The sequence below is a fragment of the Aythya marila genome (genome assembly GCF_965140915.1).
Source record: "Aythya marila genome assembly, chromosome: 3".
NCBI classification, from domain to species: Eukaryota; Metazoa; Chordata; class Aves; order Anseriformes; family Anatidae; genus Aythya; species Aythya marila.
In genome coordinates this window covers 22709102-22729113 of record NC_139044.1, presented here as the reverse complement: position 1 = coordinate 22729113, position 20012 = coordinate 22709102, and the positions used below count along the sequence as shown (strand labels likewise).

Sequence of the window (20012 nt, the reverse complement as noted above, 5' to 3'; positions counted from 1 at the left end):
TAAGAACTGGGTTTTACAAGATGGTTGAAAACCTCTCATTTCTTCCTGACCCACATAATATGGGAAGATTCAGAAAAAAATTGGTTCAATTTTTGTTCCATTTTAACAGGAGAGAGGTGTAAAATTGGAGGCAATTAATTTAGCAACAGTCTCATTGAGAGACTTCTCTTTTCAGCATCTGAATGGGAACAGGCTCAGGGTGCCTGGCAATTCCAGATAAGTGGTTCTGATTACAGCTTATCATTAGTGCTCAGTAGTTGCTTTCTTTATTTCTTTCTCCTTTTATTTGAAAATTGTTTTGATTCATTGTCTATGATGCTATTGTTCTGTTTCAGTGGGTTTTTGGTTTTCTTTCTTTCTTTCTTTCTTTCTTTCTTTCTTTCTTTCTTTCTTTCTTTCTTTCTTTTTTTTTTTTTTTTTTTCCTATTTTGATTTTCACAGTGTTTCTTCTGTCTCCATAAATATAGTGTAGGGAAAAAATCTACAGTGCCACCTCTAACTTCTGTGATGTGAGGGCAGAGAAATAAATGGAATAATTTCCAAACAGTATTATCATTCCCAACATCATATCTGGAGAAAAGCAATTAAATGTTGTATAGATTCCTCTGGATAAAGATTATTAAACATCACAGGTGGGCGCAGATGGGAATGGCTGTCTTTTAGTAATAAATCTTGTGAAGGATGGTTCTAAACTCTGAAGGGTTTTTCCTAGTTTCTGAAGTAAATGGTTCTCACTGTGTACATTTTTGAGTTGCTATCTGCATGACATCAAGCACCTCAGGCTATTGGCATCCTAGGATTTTCACATTAAGGATGTTTGCCTGCTCATACCACTGAGTACAACCTTGGAGAAGATAGCAGAGCATCTATTTCTTTCTATTTACATCTATTTCATCCCATCTGCCTCCTCTGGGACCTTTTCCATAGTAGGATAGACCTAAGTGACTCTTAACAAGATGAAGGATTTCTTTTGAAAGAAATAGCTGCTAGATCATCTCATGTAGACATGCAGCTATGATCCAAGTTCCTCAGGCCATGTGCTGCTGCAGATTTATATCATTGCAGTTGATGCTGTGTCTGAGAAGGTCCAGTTAGAACAACTTGGATGGTGATCTAAAGCAGATATCTGTATAAGAGAAGGTGAAAATGCGTGTGTTTAAACCTACCTGCCCTGCAAAGATTTTGTAAGTTATGTAGCTCAAACTATGTAGTGACAATTACTGTAAATGTTCCCATCCATGAGCTTCTGGCCTTCCAATGTGTTGGATAAAAGGAACAAGATCCATGGTCCCCAGAGGCCATCTCAGGCAGTTCGGAAGCATTGTGTGAGTGATATTTCCAAAAATTCTTCTGGGACTTAGGAGCACACTCTCTTTGGCTTTCAATGGAATCTCTGCTTCCAAGACCACCAGCTGATTTTGAAAAAGCTAACATATTTGAAGGTACAAATTTGTACATATTTAGTTAATATAGGAAGGGACAAATCTTGAAATTTGTCGCTTGTTTTATTTGCCTTACAACAATCTAGTCATCCTCAGGCTAACTGCTGGTGACAGTAACCTTATATTTTCATCAGCATTCCAGTAACAGCAGGCTAGCAGAGTCTGCTGTAATAAATTCTGTTTGTCTTCATTTAGCAAAGTAGGGCTAACCTGTTGACACTCCTGACTGAATATTTCAAGGCTTACCAAAATGTATCCAATGGATAGTATCATTCACAATACCGTATCTGGAGAAAAGCAATTGTGTAGAATCCTCTGGATGAAAATCACATTTTCTTTTGGAACAGTTCTAGTTAGTGCAAGCCAGAACTTCACGTATAACTGATACTATACAACCTGTTTGTAAGTGGAAATGAAAAATAAGTGTCTGAAGGAGACTTTATGTGATATTTTATTTCTAATGACAGAAGTGCCTGTGTACCAGCCCTTTAACATCAACTCATTCTCTTCCTTTCAGATTCCTCAGGAGGTATGTAATCGCTGTGGAAGACTTCTAGCCTACGGATGAGCACCTCCTGTGTCAATTTAGCTACCAGGAGGATTTCTTCCTTACTAATGACAGTTCTTCTGGAGAGCTTTGTTCTTTTATCACAGGATAACTATTTCATGTTCTGAATAACCTTTTCCAGGGGACTGTGGGGCATGAGGCTTTATTACACACATCCAAGTCCTAATCCTGATCTCATTTATACTTGTTGAAATTTGGCTTCCACTAATTGTGTACAACAGAGATCAGAATTTGCCTGTTTAGGAGAAGTGAAGGCACAGTCTTTGCACTCCAAAACTGAGAAAATGTAGCTGATGTTGTTTAGAAGAACTGCCAGACTCTGTGGACTCATTCCTTTTATAGTTCTGAGCTGGGGCTCCTAGTAATGAAAAAACAAAAACCAAACCAGCTCAACCTTCCCTAATCCTCCCAAATGTCAATACCAAGTTAAAGAGATTTTTCATTCCTGAAGAAAGAGACCCCAGGGATGTCTGGCAGTAGGAATAGTCTGTACTCATTACTGAGGTCCAGCACTCTGTACTGCCAATTTCTCCTAGGCTTTTCAACCCTATTCTTCCCTCTCAGTTAATGAATATGTGGTTTTGTAGCAATTAAGTATATTCTTTTAACAGCCTTGCAGATGCAAAGAGAAAATGAGCTTTAAATGTTGAAAAAGATATGGGATCTGACTTCTTAATCTTTGCAGTTCCCACTTAACTTATGGTAGAGTGGAAAGTTGAATAAATACCAAATCCAATCTTATCTATGGAACAAAAGAGGGGAAAAGGGCATATTACTCTACAGTTTACAACAGAAATACTGATTTATTTTAAAATGTTTGATAACATCTTTCTATGCTCTGATCTTACACAGCCAGAAATCTTATCTGTGTGTAATGTTTTATGTTCTGTGTCAACAATGTAGCAGTTATTGTGGATCACTGAATCACACTTTTTGAAAGACATCCCTGTGGAGCTAAAGTAATGAATAGAAGATTTAAAGCAAAGATGTTATTCATACACTACTGTTTCTTGCTATATCAGTTTTCTGTTTTGTGAGCTATTAGTGTTTCACATTTAATAATATATTGATATCAAGGAGAAGTTAAGTACTATTTTCCACATAATCCAAAGCAATAACTTTAGTATTGCTAACAGAAGTAGGGTAAATCATCTAATTTAGCTACGAAAGTCTCACCCTTACGACTTCTACTTTGTCCTGTTTACTGTTCTTTTCTGTCTGTTTAAAGAAATTAGAGACTACAACTCCTATGCAATTAGAACATTTACCCCTTACCATAAATGGTTTAAAGACATTCAACAATTTAAACTTTTTTACATGAAGCCTTTGGAAGCAAAAAATGCTCAATAGATGAACAACATCAGTAAGAACAGGTATTGGTTTGACCACGTTTGAGTGCACATTATGATTTTTTTAGTTATTCTATATCACACATTACAAAGACACATGAAAAGATAATCTTTATAGAGAAAGATACATATCTCTTCTAATTATCTGCCTGACTGTTTCCCATGACCGAACCCTGGTGGTTATCTTTTATACCGTCACTTGAGGGTTTATTATTTTATGCTAAGAAAAACCTGAGATAGCTTTTAAGCATTGAAATTTAAATAGGGTGTCTGGCTTGCAAGTGAATTGTCAAATGGTTTCTAACATAAACGCATTTCCCACAGCTGGAAAATAGCACAGATATTCATCTGAACCGTGCTTTCTTCGCAAGGAACCAACCAATAGCCCAGTCTGGGACTTATGTCAACCTACGTGAGGTCTCCAGCCGTATTAAATTGCCCAAGGGGGAGTACCTCATTGTGCCATCCACATTTGAACCTTACAAAAATGGAGAGTTCTGCCTTCGAGTTTTTTCTGAGAAACAGGCTAAAACTCAGTGAGTATCTTCTTTGTAAAACCTCCTCTTCTGCTGGTTAGACACATGAATGCAAAGGTCAGATGTTGCACTCTGTGTGAGAGACCCACGTCCTGTGCTCTATCTACCAGCCAGTAAGCAGCAAAATAGGCCCATTTCTAGGACCTGTTTTCTTCTGTGGCCTACCATATGTGACACACACATCCATGTTGCAAAGTCATGGCCCTTCAAGTGGCCTACAGCATATACTGATGTGGTAACTAGATACCTCAGGTCTATGTAATAGAAGTTCCCACAGCTAAAGAGTGCAGAGGAAAGACCTGGGAGTAGGATAATGGTTTTAAGAAGGGTTGTTTCAACAGCAGCCACTGAGTGAAAAAAAACAGGAGCCAGGATCCAAGATAAGAGCAACAAGACTGGATTTGTCAAGGAAAATATTGTCAAAAAAGTCGGAGACAGAGGAAGGATGGGGAATGCAGGGAACAGGGAACCTGGAGGCTTGCTTTGTGCGTTTGGTAACACCTTCTATTAAAACAGCTTGTTTTAATGATGATTTTAAGTGCAAAAGGTACAGTCATCATTCCTGTTTTTTTTTTTTATTCTTTTTTTCTTAGGATGATTGGTGATATGGTGGCTGCAAAACCATATGAGGTAAACAACTTAACTGGGCAGACTGTTTTTTTGTAATGGACTTTGCTCCACTATCTGAAAGAAAAATTAATGCAGGATTTTTATTTATCTCCTGAGCTGAGATCACAGTAGGTGTTTATGCTCAGGAAAAATATATTTTGGTTCCATTGATTCTTTACTTATCTCTATGGCTTAGTTTCACATGTATTTTCATGTACCTAGGATCACGTGGCACAGAAACTGCACCCTTGTAGACTTGGTTGAAATACAGTAAACTGTCCTTTCATCCCGTACAGGTAGAATAAGGTGAGGAGGGCATTGAGTGATCCTTTTCATAGAAACAAATAGTATTCCCAAAGCCTGAGAGAAACTGCAAATGCAGACTTCCAAGAAAGTACTGAATTAAGACAGTCACATTATTGCCCTGGCCATGTGCAGGAACATTTTATCTGCAGCTATTTTATAAGACTATCTTGGTAACAGAAGAAAAAATTTTCATCAACTTTAGAAAGTATTTACTCCCAAATAAAGCCAGTCCATGACTCTTCTTGATTTTGCTTCTGTCTTGCTATTTCTGTAAAGCAAGTGCTCATTTTCCCTTGTCATAGATTGTTCCCTGTAAAGGTACTTTACCACATGCCCGTCTTGCTTTTTAGAACCATGTTGTAAATTAGACTCTTGGTCATCTTCTTCCTGTAGCCTCATGTTGATAACAAAGATATAGATGATGAGTTCAAGACTCTATTTCAAAAACTCTCTGGAGAGGTAAGTGGATTAAAATGGAATTAAAAAAATGGGATCTCTCACTGTTATGATTATGCAAATATTTGGCCTGCCAATTCCTCCTACTGTCTGGTCTTCAAAAACCAGGCCATTCTCCCCTTTTATTAACTCACAGCTTCAGTTCAATTTATTTTACAATAGAACAGTTCTATTACATTTTCCCTCTTATTGGTGCAAAATGTGATTTGTTCCCATAGTAATTCTGGCATGCAATGACTGAAAATATGGGTGATGGGAGTGAGGACTGTGAAAATATTATTGCATAGTGAAATAAATTGCTCTTGGAGCTAGCATATAATTCTGACAATTGGCTATTTGGCCAATTTCTTCCTTTTGGCTTAGAAGTCCAGGAATCAGAAAGCTGTTGGCTGAATGTTCGCTCCCTTACTGTGTTTTATAAACCTCAGTATCCACTGGCTGCTATGCTAACCTGTGGCTACTACTTTGCTCTTAATGAACAAGTGGCCAGTGTCAATGAAGAGGGAAAACACCTTATTAGTTAGAAAGGCGTTTGTGAGTTTTGAGAGGGGAATTTTATTTTTTGACTGTAGTTTCCTTAAGCCTGTAAAATCTCAAATACTCTTCTGAACTTTTATAGATGAAAAAATCCTCAACTCAGTCAAACCTGCTAAAAAGTTAACATTTACTCAGTCATGTCCCTATGGCACCTAAAAAACCTTGTATTTCCCACTTGAAAGGGTAGGAAATATTCATGGCTTCTGAGGAACATCTATGTGATGTCAGCTGGCAATGGTGGTGTTAAAAAAAGAATAGAAGGTTTTGCCCTCGGGTAGGGATGGAAGTAAAATAATGCTGATGTCTGACAGTGAATGAGTTTAGTTTGCTTCAAATGCTTTTCATGCTAACACCTAAAACTTGTTTTCTGTCCAGGACTGCGAAGTGACTGCAATTGAACTTCAAACTATTCTAAATAAGGTTTTGGCGAAGAGTGAGTATTGTTATGTACTTTGCATTGAATGGAGCTCAAAGGCAGGGGCTGAAGTGATGAGACAAAGTTGTTCTTTTCTCCAGAGTGAACATCTTCATGTCAGTATTTTAGCACACAAATGGGATCTATGCTTACAAAACCCAGCTTTGTCAGCTAAGGACAATGAAAAAAATGAGGTTTTCATCCCGGCTGGGCTTTTCCTGGCTTGTTGAACTTCTAATATGGGTGATAGACTTTTACCACTCCCAAAACCAAGAACATCTCCTGCTTCTTTGTTTAAAAATCCATGTAAATCAGTTGGAAGGAAATAGTTGAAGAAATGGCAGAGCACTTGCTTTACTATCAAGATTTTAAGGCAGCTGGCACCTGGATGGCCTGCAGAAAAGTATTTGTCTAAAAGTATTTCTGACTTTGACTTCTGTTTTGTACAGGAAAGGATATTAAAAGTGATGGATTCAACATTAATACTTGCAGGGAGATGATCAGCCTTTTAGATGTATCCTTTGAACGTCATTTCATCTTCTTTAAAGTTTCTGGAATTCCTTAGCAGAACTTCTTAACAAGATAAGGCTAAGTTTATACTTCTATTGTCTGGGAACATAAAATTGAGCCAAGCATCTGTATGCTTAGGGTGTCAGAAACCTGAACCATTTAATCCTCAGCTGTTTCTCTCACCTAATCTGTGTCTTGCATTGCTTAAACTTTTTCCGAAAAATAGAGGAAGAGAAGCAGGAACCTTCTGCCTGGATGCACCACTGATACAGTTTCAGATATGTACACAGCTTGCTTGGCTGGAGATAGGTTTCAAGCACACCCCCAGCTTCCATCTCTAAATCAGGTACTGCTTACAGACCACAGAGCTCAAAGCAACAGAGACAGGCTGGAGAGCTCTTCCCCTTCTGTAAAGTTTGTGGGACATATGGGAGCTAATGATCTATGAGTAGCCAGAGGGAAAGGGGAGGTCAGCCTGTCTGAACAGTGCTACTTTGATGCATGGGGAAGGCAGTTAGTGCAGTAGGAGGGTCAAGAGCTGTGCTGCCAGGATTGTACTAGTGTTGTTTTCGTGATGTGTTTGTGCTGAGGTCAGAAGGGATCAGCTGTGGAGCACTGGCTATTAGGAGAACTGATGCCTCTGCCCTGCACTCCACAGTATCCCAAACCAAAAGAGCAGCTCAAAAAGTACAGTGTCATGGGGGCCAACTCATTGTTTCTGCATAGTTTCCCGTAGGAAGGGAAGTTCAGAGACATGGGTAAGCACTGTGTAGCCTACTGTTGACTCTCTGCGGTTCCTTCTTCTCTCTGGTTTCTAACACTTGTCCACTACAAAGCCAATCCTTTTTTTTTTTTTTTTTTTTTTTTTTTTTTTTTTTTCCAAAGTCCTTTGTTTTCCAGAAGACCTAAACCTACTGTTAACTATATAAAATTGTGCTTGTATGTTTATCAATCCATATGTCATTAATTGAGACTGCATATAGCCTTGAAATTCTTGGCATACCTGTAGTTAAGGAAATATAAAGCTGTGGGCATGGGTGATCTACTTTTATCTGAACTGGTTGCTCTCATGTTTTGCTAAGGATAGACAAATTCTGACTTTTGAACCATTCCTTAACATACCCAGACTAATGGGACTGGCTCCTTGGGACTTATAGAATTCAAGACTCTTTGGATGAAGATTCAAAAGTATTTGGTAATATAACATTTCTGACTTTTCTCTCTTCTCTTGCAACTCTGAAGTGCAGATGCAGAACAATGAGAAGGGTTAAGATATGTATATGGAAGTTTTCCTTCTCATAGCTGAAGTTTGTTCCAGGGCTCAGAAGCATCTCTGATTTAAGAGGGCACCAGCAGATCTTCTTTCACTTCCTCACGGTTCTCCGTAATCCACAGTACCTTCTGGAAAACCAGATTAATGCTCTTTTGTTGTTGGCAAAGACAGCTCTCTGCTGCCTGCTGTATTAAAGCTCATATGAACATGTCTCTGCTGCTGAGGTATGTTACATTGCCAGCTGAGCCCTAGCATGCACAAGAAACATATTTTTAGGACCTATCAAAACTTGTCTTTGTATTTTTAAAACCTTGCACAAATGCAGAATTATTTTTTTTTTCTGACTAAATATATAATATCCCAAGAAGTTCACCCAGAATCAAGCAGTCTAAACGAACATCAAATTTGGACCTGCTTTGTTTAATAACATCCTTTTCAGAAAAGTCTGCTGCTATCATGCTTGATGGTGGTCAGCAGAGAGCATCTGTCCTGGAGGCTCACAAAGAGACATTCATTTCTCCTTTGTCCTGGGGCTGGTGTTTGCAGAGTGAGCCCTGAGAGCCAATTCCAATCTGAGCTGTAGGTCTGGGTGGTTTCTAATTCTGGATAATAAACCTGCTGGCAGTGGGAAGCATCTGTCATCTTGTCTGAAATATTAAGCAAAATGGACTTTGTCTGTTGCAGTGTTTGCCAAATGATAGGATATTTTCCTCAACAGCCTGCCACCATGTAACATGGAGGCAGGCAGACTGCCAGCCCATGGGAATGTGTTTCCCAGTCTGCGTTACTTGCCAGTAGCTACTTAAAATGTTTCCTTTGCTCATTAACATTTCAAAGAGCTTTGACTGGTAGGGGCAGCCCCTGGCCCCAGACATCAGGAACCTGAGGTTGTATCTGCGAGTAATTGAAGACCTATTTCCAAATTCCCTCATTCCTCTGCTGCAGGCAATCTATAAGAAAGTGGACAGTGACTACTCCGGTGCCATCAATGCCCACGAGATGCAAAATGCCCTCAGAGAGGCAGGTGAGTGCACTGCTTAGGGACACCATCAGATTGATGCTATCCCCCACTAAAAACAAGCACCAGCAGAACAGTAGAGACTTTTCACGGCTTTACTTCTCTCCCATCTCCTAGATCACAGCACTGCAACTGCCATTCTCTTGTCCAGACAGTCACACACTGCCATGTCCTTTTGCTGTTATAGACATCAAAACCCACCCTCTGTTCTGCATTTGGAACCATTGATATTTTTGTCCATGCTGTGATCATTTCTTATGCATCTGATTATTGCTTGTTCTATTTTTGGCCTCATTATTTCCTAACATAATTGTTCCTTTTCAGAACTATGTCCAAGCCTTCCTTTTCCTTTATTTCCTCCCACCATCTTTCTCTACAGTAGAGAAGGTGCAAGTGTGATAAAGTCATGACCAAGCCAGATCCTCTTTTTTTGGAGCAGTGCTAGCCAACTCAGTGGTATCTACAGAACCACTATTTTTTGATCTTTCATGCTCAGTGGAGTCTATGTGAAAGATCCAGAGACAGAAATATCACTACCATGGGCCTGAATACAACCCAATGTGCTATGTGAGCAATTGGCTCTACTGCAATCACTGCTATTCAGATGCTGCACCAAGACTGACTAATTAGGGGTTTATCTGGGGAACATAGGACTGCTTATGCTGTGAAACAACGTGAAATATGCAGTCTGACAAAATGCTGTGGAAGAAATTCATGACTCTCTTCACCCAGCACAATGGGCTTTGGAAAGGACCCACAGCAGAGGTGAGTGATGGAGTCCAGCAGACCTTCTGGGAGGAACAGTCCTCAACCCAGCTCTGCCCGCAGCTGCAGTAGTTCATGGATAAGTCGCATCAAAGACAACATATTAATCTGCTGTGGCAGTGATTTTTGTTCTTCTCATGTCTTCAGGTTTCACGCTCAACAGTCAGGTGCAGCACAGCATTGCCATCCGCTATGCCTGCAGCAAGCTGACCATTGACTTTGATGGTTTTGTGGCCTGTATGATCCGCTTAGAGACCCTGTTCAGTAAGTGCATCTGTTTGTCAGTCAAGGGGGATTCCTGACAATTTTGGGTTTTCATTAAATTTTTGATTTTTTTAACTGTGAATGTAACAGATTGCACAGAAATGGGAGAGTGCCAGCAAAAATGCATTTGTCTGAGAAATCAGAAGAGAAGTAGCAAAAGCTTTACTGGCTGAATGATCATGGAGCGTGAGGATATGTTTTCATAACCTACCATGATCTTCTGCCTTACAGTTATCTCCACTTTATGTTCAGTGCTCTGCCCACCAAGTTGTCCCATCTCCTACAGATGGTACCATTTATCACTTACAGTCCTCATTCAGATCTGATTTACAGGTTTGTTACTGTATCATATCAGATGCTACTGCGTCGGATGCTGTCCTTGTCCTGCTGCCAAACTCTCAGTTTGCCGCTGTAAATCTAACTGTTCTACCCTATGAAGTGGTATACAAATTACTTATAAGGGGAAAGAACAGCTGTAGTATTCTCTCACAGAACCAGTCTAGATTGTGGCAAAAGGCCAGTCCTCTACATTTTGTAAGACATGCCAAACTCTGTGGTTTACATCTATTTATTTTTTTTTTTTACTCTCTTCTCCTTTTCAGAACTGTTCCATCTCCTAGATAAAGAAAAGAGTGGTGTTGTCCAGCTCTCTTTAGCAGAGGTGAGGTTGGTTGGATTAAAATACCATGTTTTTTAAGATACAGTAATGGACTGGAGTAGAATATTTCTTTAACATAAAGTAGTAAACATGACAATGATTCAAAGGGAAACATCTCTTATATTGCAAGGCTCTTCAGCTCAGAAGACTTGTCTGAAGTAGTAGAATGAATGTTTACCTTATATACTCAAAATACCTAAGGTTTCTTGAGAAGGTGTTTACACAGTGTGTTTCACTGTCTGCTTTGGAAGGCAGTGGTCACCTCATCAGAAAACACACAGCAAGAAAATATTCTTGTCTGGCAGAGAATGAACTGAACAATCTGCCAGAACTAGAAGAGGCCTTTTAAAATGCCAGGTCTCTTTTTTTCCTATTATTTTTCATGCAAATTTCTCCTGTTGAAGCTTTTATAAAAGCAATCAGCTTGAGTCTTCCCTTTGCAGAATACAAATATATCTCAGGAAACAGCTGGAAGAGACCCCAAGAGGTCTATCCAATTAATCCTTCCAGATGAGGACTGACTGAAAGGGAAGAAGATGGCTAGGAAGCCCCATGACCTTCAGTCACAGTTAGTTAAATCTAGCTGAAAGTGTATGTTGCATAATCTCAAATTTTTCAAAGACCATGCAGCTTGCCCTGCAGAACAGGTCCTGCCTTGAAAGAGGCCCCACTTGCATTGTCTGAAGCCAAACCTGGCAAAGAATTTCCATGAAGTTTGAGAGCAGATGGACCCTTAACATAAAGCAGATTACAACACGGTGACGGTCTTTCCAAGCTTTTTCTCCCAGAGCCATCGTGGAGTGCCCTGGTGGCACCCTATGGACATTCCAGATGGTCTGACTTCTTGTTCTGCTTCTCCCGCAGTGGCTGTGCTGCACTTTGGTTTGAACTACGATCAATGAATTCAGCAGAGACCTCTGAATGCAACATCGCTACTTTGACTTCTTCTTGTTATGGAAAGCAGAGACAGAAACTTGTTTTTTATTGCTGGCAAGTTATTTCTAAGCCCATTAAAAATGAAGTGATCTCCTGTCAGTTAGAAAGTAAATACACTCTTGAAAGAAAACCCAAACCAATAAATAAAACAAACCTAATCCTAACCTCCTTTTTTTTTTTTTTTTTTTTTTTTTTTTTTTTTTTTTTATGCTGAACTGTCGCAAATTCTGACTTACCACAGATACCACAGATTGACCCAGATGGCTTTGATTTGACTTCTAACTATGCATAGAAATTCAGCAGAGTTCAAAATCCAGGAAGGGATCTCTGCTGACAGCAATATCTAGCATGTGCTTCACAGAGAGAAGCCCACACTCAGAGTGTGGCCAAAATTTGTGTTGCTGCTCTGACTAACTCCCTTACTAGCCAGTTGTCCTCTTTGGCTATGCCAAGTGCCCGCAGAAGCTAGGGGTTAAGAGCTCAGCCTCAGATGAGCTGCTGAGAGCCCAGGGAAATTGAGTGTGGACACAGCCCCAAACCCGAGCAGGGAATTAAGTAAACATATTGCAATTCCTCCACAAGTTACCAAAGTTACTTCAACTGACATTTTCTCCTTTGAATTCTTGCCCATAGTTGTATTTTGGTGTCCAGAGGTGGGGTCTGGAGTTTTAGGAGAAGAGGATGGAAGCCCAGAAGCTCATAAAGGCAAGCATAGGGGGAGGAATCTGACAGGTGCATGTAGAGAGCTGTCGAGTTTGAGTGTATGAAGGATGTACTGATGTGGGTCATGATTCAGAGAAGAAGTTAATAGTCACTGGATAACAGTGCTATGCTTTCCGAAAATCTTGTAAAACCTTTAAAAGTATAAAATTCTCTGTGTTTAATTTCATGGTATTATGAAGAGCAGATAATAGCACAGCAATGCAATCAAGATAATCTAGGAGTCTTTTTAGCAATCAGAAAAGTATTTCTGTAACTTCGAGTAATGATCTGACAAGGTGACATATCTTTGACACTTCTCCCTGGGAGTTGAGGAATGCAGGCAAAGGGTTGTGTCCCCAGGGCAGACATGGGGCTAAGGCTCTGTCTACCTCTCCTCCAAGAGTGTGCTTAAGAGTTGCCTTTCTCCACACCCACTTGTTCCTGAGTTCTTTCTTCAAGCAGGAAGAAATGCCTTGTGACAGCCCCCAAGCCTCAGTTTGGCATCTCTGAGCATTTCTTGTTAGTACTGGCTACAGTTGTCTGACAAAAAGGGGAGCACAGCCTGTAGCAGTGTGTCCCTCTACCTTCCTAATTGACGGTATTCACTTCTGTCATTTGGAAGTCCTCTCCCAGTAAAAGAGAAATAAATACCTTTTAGTTCAGGATGCAGGATAAAATCAGCCAGTGGGGAACTGTAGGTTTTACCCTGCTGTTGCTGTCCATTTATCACCAGCCATGACATGCACACAGCTGTCTTGGGTTGCCACCAGTTTCTTGGGGTAGATATTTGCCTCCTGAGCAACAATAGACAACTACATACCTCCACCTGCCTGGAAAACAGAGAAGCCTGGGGCAAGCTGAGGTCTCAAAAACCTTGAGAATTTTCTAGTGAGTGCTCTGCCTGTTTGGTAAGATGAACTTGTCCTTCTCTGCCCTATATCTTGAGTATGCAACACGTCTCCTTACTTACCATGCAGCAGGGTGAGCTAACAGCTTGCAGCTTCGGATTTGCTTTCTGCTCACATGCACTATTCATGAGTTCATTCCAATTATGATCACAGAGAAGCCTCTCTAAACAGGACTGGGAAAACTCTCATATACACAGAAACCCACTGCATGATCCCAGTTCTCCCCTTACATCAAACAAGATGCCCCCACCACAGTAATTCTCACAGTTATCTCAATGACTCTCACCCTCCTGTACAGCATGGGCAGAGTGCTGCACTCCATCTTCCTTTATCTTTGGGAAGCAGGCAGCTCCAGAGGAGCCACCTCCTCTTTCATTTATTCTTTGAGGACAGCATTTGAGTATCAGGTTTCAGACAACAATTGCTCAAAAATAAGCCCTTTCAAGGGATTGAATGCACTTCTCTTTTTCTCTTGATGCATCTGCAAAAAGATGATTAAAGTCCCCCTATTTTCCTTGCTTGTGCAGCAAGAGGAACAAATGTCTGTGCTCATTAAATCTCCCAGTTAGTCCTGATGGGGCTGTAATGCCTATTGACTGAAGTGCCTCTAGCAGCTTCTGTGGAAGCAGTGGGTTTTGGTGGGCTGAGCCAGGGTGTGGGTGTCTGGACTCCCTGCACTTTTGTACCTTGGTGCTTGGCCATATTTCGTTATCACATCTGAGAAGCGCTGGTTGCTCCTGTTAGATTTGAGTAGCTCAGTTATGGGAAATTATAATGCAGGTAAAACACAAAGGCTCACCTATTTGTGACACGTTCTCTGTCACAATGAAAACCTTGCTCAGTGGCATGATCAACACCTTATAAATGAGGTGGGGGCAAAAGAGACCCCCACAGAAATTCTTTGATGGTTTTTCAAAGCTTTTCTTTCACTCTCCACTTCCCTGTAGAAATGTTTTCATGTGCACTGCAGCCTACTAAACTGAAAACTCGAAGTCTCTACGTCGCTCCTCTAAAACATAATTTATATTAGACCGATATTAATCATCTTGTGGTTCCTGACAGAAGAACTTTCCATTGGTGTAACTCTTACCACATCAGCAACTGACACCAGCTTTGCACCACTGTAAACATTTGTACAAGGTGCAAGACACTCACTGGGATTTGGGATTCTGCCTGTGAGCTAGAAGTATAAAAGGAATCCACCTTGTATAGGCAGCTATTTGTTATCTGCTCATACTCCCAGAATGGGAGATCTGCAGAGGGATCTCTCCTTTCACATCACTACAGGGTAATGGTCAGATTCATGGCTAATGAATACACATAGAAGGTACAGTCCTCTTCAAACTCCTTTTCATTCCTTTACTTCAGACAATCCTGCTGAATCTGACTCAACTGTATGTTTTGGTTCTTCTTTTCTGTATAGTTCAAACAACTGGGCAGGCTTGGAAATGCTGAGATATTATGAACATGATTTTCTTTTCCATCTTATTGAGGATGCATCCAAAATCCCAGTCTGCTGATATTGTTATCCCATCTTAAGTTTACAGACTGGAAATTCAAATGAAGTTCATAAAAGCAAGTGAGATTGTGGTTGCAAAAGGAACCAAAATTCCAAAGCTTTTGAAGTTTCTCCGCCACTAATGATGTCCCTAGTGATAGTTAATCTTAAAGTAGTGCCCTGCTGCTGCCTGACAAGCTTGTTGCCATGGTGTCTGTATCTCTCTGTGTAACTGGCACATACAGCATAAAAATCCTCTCGTTCTTTAATAGAGCAAATTACTCCAGTTGTTACTGTTGGCTGCTCATTAACTCCTTCCTCTGTCTTTGAAAATTTTTTGCAGGTCTCACCTGAAACACAGCCTCCACCCCCCCCCCCCAAAAAAAAAATATATCACTAAATCACCTGCTGTTGTGAACAGAAGGGCTTGCTGGTATGGTTCCTGGGGAGGGATGGGTGTGCCAGCAAAAGAGTGTGGCAGAAAAAATAATCCGTAGGAACAGTTCTGGGAGATGGATGAAAGAAGCACCTGAGCAAGTGCTGGGAGGACAGCCAAGAAGCTGAATGAATCAGGTGTTCAGCAGTGCAGGAGCAAAATGATGGCAGGAACTGGAGAAAACTGTTCTTTGACTCTTGCTTCTTACAGGGAAGAAGGCACATGCACTGTCTTCATTATACACAGCTCTGACTCAGAAAAGCAAATGGTCTTCTTTTATTTGGAAAACTCTGCAAGCGTTACTGTCTACATCTATTTACCCTCCTCTAAATGTGAAAAAAAACTACTAGCTACAGATAGCACAGAATTTGGGATTTCCTGAGATTTTTCACTCCTGTGTCTTATTGGCTCTGTACAACATAACTGCCTAATTAAGCCTGCACTCCTTGGCCAGCTTGTGTGCACAGCTCTCTGGACACCTGGGTTTTAACATCATCCATCTTTAATGCCATCCATGTAGGCTTGACCAAGAAAGAAAACCTTTTATTTGATCATCAATATCAGCAAGATACCTGGCACACTCACTAAGCTAGCTAGCTTAAAACTGCATGTATTTGTAAAGCTGTGCATATTTTCACAAGCTGTAATCATACTCTTAGACTGCTGTGTAAATTTACACAGCACACATGCCAAAGTAGGTAGGATCTCTTGGGAGTCTAAGGGGCTCTATGATCAACACAGTTTAAGCTAAATTGTGTTTTAAAAGCTCATCAGGTTTGTCCATTAATTTTTGGTGAGTTAGAGATGAAGAAAAACAGTGCTCATATAACAAAGCGTTATTCTCATTCTGTGCTGGAGCCAGGCTATGTGAGCCACTGCAGCATCTCCAGGCAGCTCCGTGCAAGGGAGCAACAGCATTTGTGGCTGTGATGGCCACTTCTCTGGTCTTCTGGTGGGCAGATCCTGTCACAGAAAGACTCTGAAGGACACTGTGTTGTGTGGCCTCTTCTGCTGGGGAATCCTTGTCTGGGACATGGAACTGTCAATACAGGAGAAGAGGAAAATATGACCAGTTTCAGAATGAATCAGGAAGGAATTAATGAAACAGAAGAAAGGAAATTAAAGGAAAATGAGGAAATGATGAAGTACCAATCCGGCCTCCAATCTGTAGCACACCTTTAGTGTCCTGAGAGAACAAGCTATAGGAAGAAGCAGTTGTGAGCTTGCCAATAATGAATGTGCAGTTGATTCCAACAGAGAGTGCCAACCTTCTACAAGTTAATTTAATTTGAACTCATCTTGGTTCGGGGTTGGAATGTTTTTTGTGTGTTTGTACACAGACTGATAACATTTGAATTTCAGACAAGCTGGTCTGGTGTATGAGAACTTGAAAGAGGAATTATCTAATCAAATTTTAGTTTCCGAGCTGACAAGTGCACAAGCAATAAAGAAGCTTCATATGGTGATACCAGTAATGAGAAAGAAATCAGGACTTTAAAAATGGTTTGGGTCACACGAGGGATTTCCTTGTGTTCTGCCAAGTTAGCAGAAAGTTTAAGTATAGCCTTCTGAATTAGGAGTTTGAGGTCCTGTTCTCCTTTTCGCTAGTGGCTTCGGGGGTATTTTTGCTCCACTCACTTAAATTTCCCATCACCTGAATTTAGACCTTATCTCCACAGCTGCATTGTTCAGACTTGCCTGTGCTCAGCTGCCACTTGCCCATGGAGATGTCTCAGCTTGAATGTGCTGCAGATTTTGTGCTGGAGCTGCTGACATCCCTGAAGGCTGTGTTTTTCTACATGTGCAGAAATTTATCAGTTTTGACAGTTTTTAGTTTCTGGCATCTAGCTCAGACTCAAGGCCAACCAGGTTCCAAGTATGAGGTGTTTTTCTATAAAGACGTCCCCTGAGAGACCCAGTCCGAGAGACATATCAGAGTATGCCTGAAGTACATACGGAGAATCCAGTTCCTATCAAAATACAGTGACAGCACTGCTTTCATCTGAAACCTGTCTATGGAGAAGTTATTTCCCTGCCACTTTCACTCTCTTCCCCTACATGGCGGTATAGTTGTTTAAGCATTTGACTAAGATGGATGTGAGAAACTTTGGTTCAAGCCCTTCTCTCTGCAGATGATTCTAGTCAGCATCTCCAGTCTCCAGGCTGGGGTCTACCATGTAGCCCAGCAGTGATGTTGCAGCAGAGGCTCTTCTCCATTCCTTCCCTGGAAGCAATGCCACTGCACTAAGCAAATGCAAATATTCACATACCACAAAACCAGAAAGCCGGAGTAAGAAGGAGCCCCACTGGGAGGCTCAGCAGTGTAGCCTGAGGTTTGACCCCAAAAGAAGGGCCAACCAAGGGCAGGAGCTTAATACAAATGACTCACTGGCAAAGGTCTGTGGGTCTTGCACCCCAGGGGATGCCAGAAACACAGTCACTGATATAATGTATTTTGCTCATCCTCATAATAAGCCTTTAGCCAGCTTTGTCCATAGGACTGCCAATATTATTCAAGTTTTAAGGCTCTTGCTCTCATCACTACCTGATGTCCTATCACCATTCTGTGATGTAAAGGTGCTACATAATTGTGATACCCTATTGTCAAATGGGATGTACATATTTGAAGACAAGGTTCATTTAGTAAACAGCATACACAAGAACATATCTTGAAAAATGAGATAGGTGTCAAGCTGGGACATTGCTTCTCTGAATTCATATACATGGAACAGACAAAATTTTCACAAATGCCAGGAGTATTATTCTTCTGTTGCAATTCTATTTTACTCTGAATGAACACTTCAATTTTGGGATTCCTTGGGGGAGAGAGGAGAAGGGGAAGTACACAGAATATTGTTGCCCAGACATCTTTATTTCATTTAAAAGTATATGACAATGTAATGATAATTGGCTTGAGGATGCTTGAAGAGGAAATGTTCCCATCCTTAAACTCAAAACCATTGATGGATGGAGGCAAATAAATTAGAATAGAGACCTTGTTGAGGGTGTCCAGCTTGAACTATTCAGAACCTTGTCAGACCACAAGGGTTTACTGCACTGAGCAAAAAGAGAGCTGAATGTTTCAGTATTGGTTTTGGTAAGAAAGAGTATTCTGATATATGTAGTAAATCATGCTACCTGCCACTGGAGTGGTCAATACAGAAGTCTGGGAATACAGTCCATTCAGAGACACTGTAACACCAATTACACCACCAGAAGATCTTAAGAGTATTACAAAGCTAGACAAGACTGTGCTGCAACATGTCTTCAACCTGCACTCCCTAAACATTTACTTCTAATTAATTTTCTTAATTGCATAACAGTGCACTTCCTAATTACACTGGGGAACCACTCTTGGATTGTAACAGGGTCTTTATCTATTGCTCAGATTGTTCTGTCTGTTGTTTTATCGGCATACTCCCTGGCCTAATTTTGTGCTAGCCTTTATGTCTACGAGCAAACTGCTTGGGGAATGCTTGACAGATCCTTCAGCTGATGCAGCTACATCTCCAAGGACCAGATGGATGCCCTTATTCACACTGTGTTACTACTTGAGTAAGTGCCATTGAAATCAGTGAGACTACTGCGGAAACACTTACTGCACGATGTAAGGGCTTTGTGAAGAGCTCATACAAAGAACAGCCAGAGGAGGCTGTTCATTCACAGTGCACGAGCACAGTTTTATTGGTCCTACAATACCCAGGAGCTAGACTATGGCTTCTTGAGTGCCGTCTAATTTGGGGAGTAACAAAGTTCTTATCAACAGATGGCGTGCTCCTAAAACACTGAGCACAATCAGTACCAAAATTAGTCATTTCCATGTGATGCTGACAGAAACGAGCAGCTCCATGTCCCCAGACACCTCCACAACTAAGCAGCTATTGTGACAGACATACATGTACACAACAGTATAGATAAGTATGCAAAGGTAATTACAATCAAGCAGTAAAACGACAGGCAATCCAAAATCCCAGAGTGAAGAGTCTGCTTTTGTTTTTTGAAGGAACATATGCCTCAGCACTGCCAAATAAATTGGCTGGGCAGTAGTGTGCTTTGTTTTGCCTGGCTATGCATAAGACTGAGGTTAAACACTAACAATGAATTCCTTGTTTTTTAATGGAACCAACGTGCTTTAAAAGAGCCTTGCTGCCTCTGGGTTTCCACCACTACTGGAAAGTAGCTGAAGTCTGTATCCTTTTTGTCCTGTCCTCAAATTTTATTGAAAACTTCTAAAAATTTCATGATAATATTCGGTAAGTTTTGTAACTCTTTTCCTCCTTTATTTTCAAGTGTTGTAAGACGTGACTTCTTAGCCAATGGCTTTATTAGGAGCTCTCCTAAAAACATCTGCTTCACACAAGGAGAAGCAGATGTTCAATATAATATTGCAGTAATAAATTTAAACCTAATCAAAGGAAATCTATCTTACAGAATGCTAACTGAACAGTGGAGCTTATTGTCACTGGATCTTGTTGGTCTAAACTATCAGGCAAGACACAAAAAGAGCTCATATATACATATGGATGTATGGTTAAAAAAAGGATATTCAGTGCTTTAATAATTATTGCTAAAACAGCTTTTGGAAAATTATGAAACCTCATGATTTCAGGCTTTGAGCTGACTTCTAATATTAGAGATAGAGAGCAGATCTACTGTGAGGTTTAAAGTATCCCTCTATCAGTGTGCTTACTCTGAAACGCTTGGTCTTGGATACTCTGAGACAGAATGGTCCATTGGATGGACCACAGGTGAATTCCAGGAGACTGGCGTCTCCTTCACATATCAACTGGACTCATACTCACCTGTTGTGCACTTACCACTGGTGC

General features: G+C 40.6%; 1 protein-coding gene across 2 annotated transcripts in view; it reads left to right on the top strand.

The window, feature by feature from the left end:
• The window catches only part of CAPN8 (calpain 8), a 29193-nt gene extending 17393 nt beyond the window's left edge, over positions 1-11800 (top strand). The window contains exons 11-21 of one of the 2 annotated variants that reach the window (XM_082756036.1): positions 1960-1971; positions 3684-3895; positions 4489-4525; positions 5204-5269; positions 6179-6236; positions 6668-6732; positions 7855-7923; positions 8947-9025; positions 9932-10048; positions 10651-10709; positions 11571-11800. In XM_082756036.1, coding sequence (XP_082612162.1) covers positions 1960-1971; positions 3684-3895; positions 4489-4525; positions 5204-5269; positions 6179-6236; positions 6668-6732; positions 7855-7923; positions 8947-9025; positions 9932-10048; positions 10651-10709; positions 11571-11594 — 798 coding nt within the window. In that variant the 3' untranslated portion in view covers positions 11595-11800. Of the gene's footprint in view, positions 1-1959; positions 1972-3683; positions 3896-4488; positions 4526-5203; positions 5270-6178; positions 6237-6667; positions 6733-7854; positions 7924-8946; positions 9026-9670; positions 9785-9931; positions 10049-10650; positions 10710-11570 lie in introns of those variants that run through there. The other variant, XM_082756037.1, reaches the window with a different exon arrangement.
• Positions 11801-20012: the final 8212 nt, after the last annotated feature.